Source organism: Chaetura pelagica, unplaced genomic scaffold (genome assembly GCF_000747805.2).
Source record: "Chaetura pelagica isolate M959 unplaced genomic scaffold, ChaPel_1.0 scaffold493, whole genome shotgun sequence".
In the NCBI taxonomy this organism is placed as follows: Eukaryota; Metazoa; Chordata; class Aves; order Apodiformes; family Apodidae; genus Chaetura; species Chaetura pelagica.
Genome location: NW_009952696.1, coordinates 1,025,688 through 1,030,948, shown reverse-complemented (window position 1 = coordinate 1,030,948; position 5,261 = coordinate 1,025,688). Strand labels below are relative to the sequence as shown.

The following is a 5,261-nucleotide window of genomic DNA, read 5'->3' as shown; positions in this document are numbered from 1 at the left end:
CCCGCTTCCGGGAAACGGCGGAAGCGGCGCGTCCCGCTTCTTCCGGTCCCGCCCCGCAACAACAAACCAGGCCCGGGGCCTTCAGAGCGTCTTTATTAAAGCGCCCGAGGAGCCCCCGCGGTGTCCCCGGGATAGGATAAGAAGCGGAGTGGACACCCCCCTAGAAAAGCTGCTGGAGGTCCTCGAAGTTGAGCAGGTTGTTGGCCGTCTCCGACCAGGCCGCGTGGGTGGCGCCGTCCATCTCGGAGGCGAGGCTGTTGCTGCTGTCCAGAGCGTGGTTCGTGCCCCCGATGACCGCCCGGCATTCAGGGCACGTACTCCTCTCCATTGCTCCTCCGCACTCCCCGATCACATAGATGTGCCCATTTCGGCACTTGAACCAGTGGCCGCGGGGGCAGCCAATGGCGCTGACAATTTGCACCCGCTCAGCCTCGGACACCCCCAGCCCCGAGCGCGGCAGGGCAGCGCGCAGCGCCTCCAGGGCCGCCTTCACGGCAGCCTCCTCCTCCTCTGTGAATTTCTTTGTCCCTTCCAGGATTTCACGAGCGCTGGCAATCACTGCTGCAAGCGCTGAGGGAATTGTCCAACCTATGCCGTTGCACCTTGCCAGGAGACTCACCAAATAGGTTAGTCTCTGGATCTCGGCCTGCAGGTCAGATAGCTCCTGTCCTGAAAAACTGAGGCGTGGCTTTTCCAGCCACTCCTGGACTTCATCCAGCTGCTTTCTCAGCCTTTTCCTCTCACTCGCATCAATTTTGCTCATAGAATGGGTTAGATCTGCTACACGTTCATAGAATTTAAGTTGGTTCTCAATTAGTCCAATACTCCTTGTGGAGAGATCAGAAGCTTTTAGTTTATCTTCTAGCATGAGGTACTTAAGGGGTAGATTCCTCTGCAAAACAGCATTCCCACTCAGTGCAGCCTGCAGTCTTTGTCTGCTAGACTCAACTTGCTGTGCTGGGCCTTGGATTTTCTCTTTTACCTTTTCTATCTCATCTAGCCGTCTTTTCACAATGCTGCCATACCTCAAATTCTTTCTGATCGGTGTCTGGCAGACAGGGCATACCTTCAGCTTGATGACATCATCATCTTCATCCATGTAATGGTCGAGGCCTTGGGACTCAAAGATGTGGCCACAGTCTTCAAGCTGCACAAATCTAGCATCTGGGTCTTCCTCAAAGCCAAAAAAGATCTGGGTGAGTTCCTCACGGTCACAAACCAGGCACTTCTTTGGGCAGGGCTCTCCACACAGCCCGATGCAGGGGTGACCACAGGGCAGCAGCTCAGCACAGGGTGTGTTGCAGCGAGGCCTGTTGCAGGGCTCAGAGCAGAGCTTGGTGCACTGGTAGTGCTGGCACCACCACTCACAGGGCTCAGCACATGGGAAACAGCTCTCTCCACATTTCTTTTTACATCGACTGTGGATACAGTGGTTCTCACATTCCAGCTGACAGGGAGGGCATTCTGTAGTACAAGGCTGCTGGCACTTATGGGAGCAGACCAAGAAGCGCTTGCAAGGGCTCTTGCACGGCTCATGAAATCTTCCTTCAAAGCAGGTATGACAGGAACCTGAGCACACGTGACCACACTGCAGTGTAACAGAACACTTAGTCTTACATTCCACAGGCTTCTCCTGTTTCATCTCCTCAGTGATCCAGCATTTAACTTTCTGATTGTGGCCACATTTCAGCATGACTGTAACAGGTTCAGGACACCGCTTAGTACATTCCTGCCCACAGAACTGGTTGCACATGTGCCCACAGTTCAACATTTTCTGGCAAGGTTCTTGGCAAATAACCTCACTCTCTGGCACAGAGCACGGCACCATCTGCAGGTGGCCACACTTAGAAATTGTTTTCTCTACCATCACCATGCATGGTCCGCAGGGCTCGTAACATGACTGTGGGCAGCGGTGCCCATCTGCACAAAGCAGCTTTTGACAAGGCTTCAGACACTGATACTCTGTGTGCTGTGCATCATATGGGTGACATGCCCTCATGCAAACATGTCCACAACTCAGCCTAAATTCACAGGGACGACTACAGCCTCCTTCCGGGACTTTGCTGAAGTCTGCTGCTGTAGATACCAGTGTCCTGGTTGCAGGGTGATTTTGACAGGAAAGTGCCAATGAGTGGCCAATGTGACCTTTTTCCCGAAGGGTGTGAATGATCTTGCTCCAGAGAGGAACCTTGCCAAGCATTCTCATATTTCCAATACAATACAGCCCTTTCCTAGCTCTGGATAATGCAACACATATCCGATTAGGGATCTGCAAGAATCCAGTTCTCTCTTCTTTGTTGCTTCGCACAAGTGACAGCAGAATAATATCATTCTCTTCCCCCTGGTACTTATCTACTACATGAACCTTCACACCTGCAAAGGTCTTGGCTGGCATGAGCTTCTGCAGACAGAAAAGCTGTCCAGTATAAGTAGTGAGAATGGTGATCTGAGAAGGTAGATATTCCTGACACAACAAGTATTTGCACAGTTCCACCACAAACTGGGCCTCATGTGGGTTCTGGTGGCTCTTCCCTTCCTGAATCTCTTGCTCTGGAAAGTCATGTTCCACAAAGAAGAGGTTAGCTAAGACTCCCTGAAATAAGAGAAAGAAATGTTAGGAACAGCTCTAGCTTCTGCCACTACAGCCTGTGTCCACTGAAAGGAGGACTCTTAAGGAGAGGATTACAGAGTGCAGTTACTGCACAGTTAGGCAATTTCCTCTTAGACTTCCATAGCATATGGGTCAGATAGGAATGTAAGCTTATTAATCACATTTCAGCTTATTATAGACATTTCAGTATGCTAATTGGAAATCAGTTCCTGTGGATTATTTTATTCTCTGTCTTTTCAGAGTAATTTCTACTGTACCTTTTCAAATTATAGAAAATAGAACATTAAGTGCTAGTAACATTTCTTAAAGCATTGTAGTTCTGCTGCACACTGTGGTGTGAACAATGTCTTGTTTTGGCTGCGTGGGAAAAAGATCATAAGTTACTAGTGCCCAGGGTTTAGCACTTGTCCAAAACTGCCCAGCAAAACCTCCTCCATTACTGCAGTAACAACATAAAGAAGCAAGGAGAACTGCTTTTCCACCAGGAAAACTACAAACAAAACACTGCGAAATCCAATAGTCACAGGTAGAGTTGTCTGCTCATCTGTTAAAAAATTCCATTTGCCTTGAATTATAGGGGACCTTTTATGTTTTGCCTATGAACTAGAATTCTTATACCCATAAGAAGGTCTTGGGCTGTGTGCCAAAACCCAGAGACTGTTTCAATCAGGAAAGAACAGTTTTTGCAGATCAAACACAGATCTCAGGTTTTCCAAGGGGTCTGTAGTGACAGTGTTCACCACTGTTCGATTTAATTCAGTGATATCCTATGTTGGTTATTGGACTAGATGGGAGGAGTCAATTTTGATGTGTTTTGGTATTGCAAGTTCATTTTAAGGCTGGATTGAACCACAAGATTGTCTAGAATAGCTTCTCATAGGAGAAATGGGGTACAAGTTTGTGGTCTCATAAGTTGTGTGTTTTGGGTGGGTTTTTTGTTGTAGCTTGGTTTTTTGGTTGGTTGGGTTTTGGGTTTTGTTTTATTTGTGGGGGTTTTAGTTGGTGTGTTTTTTGGTTGTTGTTTTGGGGTTTTTTTGTTCTGTTGGGTTTTTTTTAATTAGTTCAATTAAATTATCTTCTACAAAATACTTCATCTGGATTTCAAGATACCAAAAGAGGACCTGCCACTTTCCCAAATAGCTTGTTCTAGAAATTAAAGCATCTTCAGTACTAGTTTTCTCATGCCTGGCTTCAGCATTTTGCCATAGTTTTCAGTGTGCTTTTCCCATGCAATTAAAGAGCTTGTAACTGTTTAGTACTGTCTTTTCATGAAGGGATATTTATGTAGCTAAGCTACTGCAATCCTCTTTCTGTAGCTACCTCCAATTCTTCTTCCCAGTATATTCAGTCACTTATGTTTCAGAGGTCCAAGGCCAAGCCCTGACACAGCAGAGCAGTGTAACCTTGGCTTATACTTCTGGGAAAATGGCTAAATTGTGACAGAGCTATGAGCAAGTCTGCAGAACAGGGCTATGCAAGGTAAGAAAGGTGAAATTACAGGCAGAGATACGATAGGAAATCCTGATTAGAATGGGGAAATACCAATCAGAAAACAGGGAGCTAGTTTTAAGATCGAAACTCAGTAATGTTAAGAAGCAGAGGCTGACACTTCTGACTGATACCTGCAAAGACTCTTCAAGTGTCTTATGGTGTGGCAAACATTCTAATGCTTATAGTATATTAAACTCTAGCTGTTTATTATGCGTGTTAGCCATTAAGTGATTGCAATATCCTTTTAAGCTGAACAGATCTTGTCTGCAGATGTTATGTATTGGTAAAATGCCCAGAGAACACAAGGAAGGAGAGTTCCAGTAATTGAGTCACCTACCTGAACACTGGAGTTTCACATACAATGTTTTAAGTCTCTCTAAGATTTCTTCCTAGCTTTTAATGTTTCACTGTTCTTCTGAAGTCACCAGTACTGGATCCATTTCCAGTGTCTACCACCACTAATGCCAGAAGAACTACAAGCTAGTCTCCAAATTCTGTATCACACACTTCTTTGATTAGGGTATAAATTTCAGTAACTGAACTTGATCTAAGAATTTCAAATCCTTGAATACTATATTTTACAGATACTCATTTTAGCCAGTAACAGGGGACAAAAGCAATTGCTTGGATTGCTGAAAACTCACTTTTATGTTCTCATATGTCAGGACAGACGGATGGTTCTCCAGCTTCTGGTATACGTGAGGACTGAGAAGCTGAGCAATTTCAGGACGCATGCGGTGCTAAAACACAAAGCAGCTTTATCAGGCTTGAGGAAGGAGCACCACATTTCTGTGTCAACATCCTATTGCTCCACTGTTACACACTATGGCTAAATACACAACAAGGATGACTTTCCAGTAAGTCAAGAAAAGAGCACCAGAGCACCTTCCAATCCTCGCCCTTCCCAGCCCCACTGCTGTCACCACCAGTATTTACAGGGGTTGTAGTAGCAGAGTATCTTCAATAAAACAACTTGGCAAGGTTGTTGTAATAAGAATGCTGGTTTCATTGCAAATCTGAGAACACTGCTGTAAGTAACAAAAGCCAGCACCTCACCCTAACCACTGGATGAGCTCTTCTAAATAGTTTTAATACTGGACTGCTAGAGGTAGAATTAACTTCTCCAGGCACCAAGATAGATGATTACTGCAATTCAGCA

The 5,261-nt window shown here is 45.7% G+C and overlaps 1 protein-coding gene across 1 annotated transcript in view; it reads right to left on the bottom strand.

Annotated features, from left to right (window-relative positions):
* Window positions 1–160: 160 nt before the first annotated feature.
* ZNFX1 (zinc finger, NFX1-type containing 1) overlaps window positions 161–5,261 on the bottom strand; it is a 13,828-nt gene continuing 8,727 nt past the window's right edge. The window contains exons 12-13 of the mRNA XM_009994038.1: window positions 4,747–4,842; window positions 161–2,593 (exon numbers count right to left, since the gene is read on the bottom strand). Of these exons, the coding sequence (XP_009992340.1) occupies window positions 161–2,593; window positions 4,747–4,842 (2,529 nt within the window). The remainder of the gene's footprint in view (window positions 2,594–4,746; window positions 4,843–5,261) is intronic.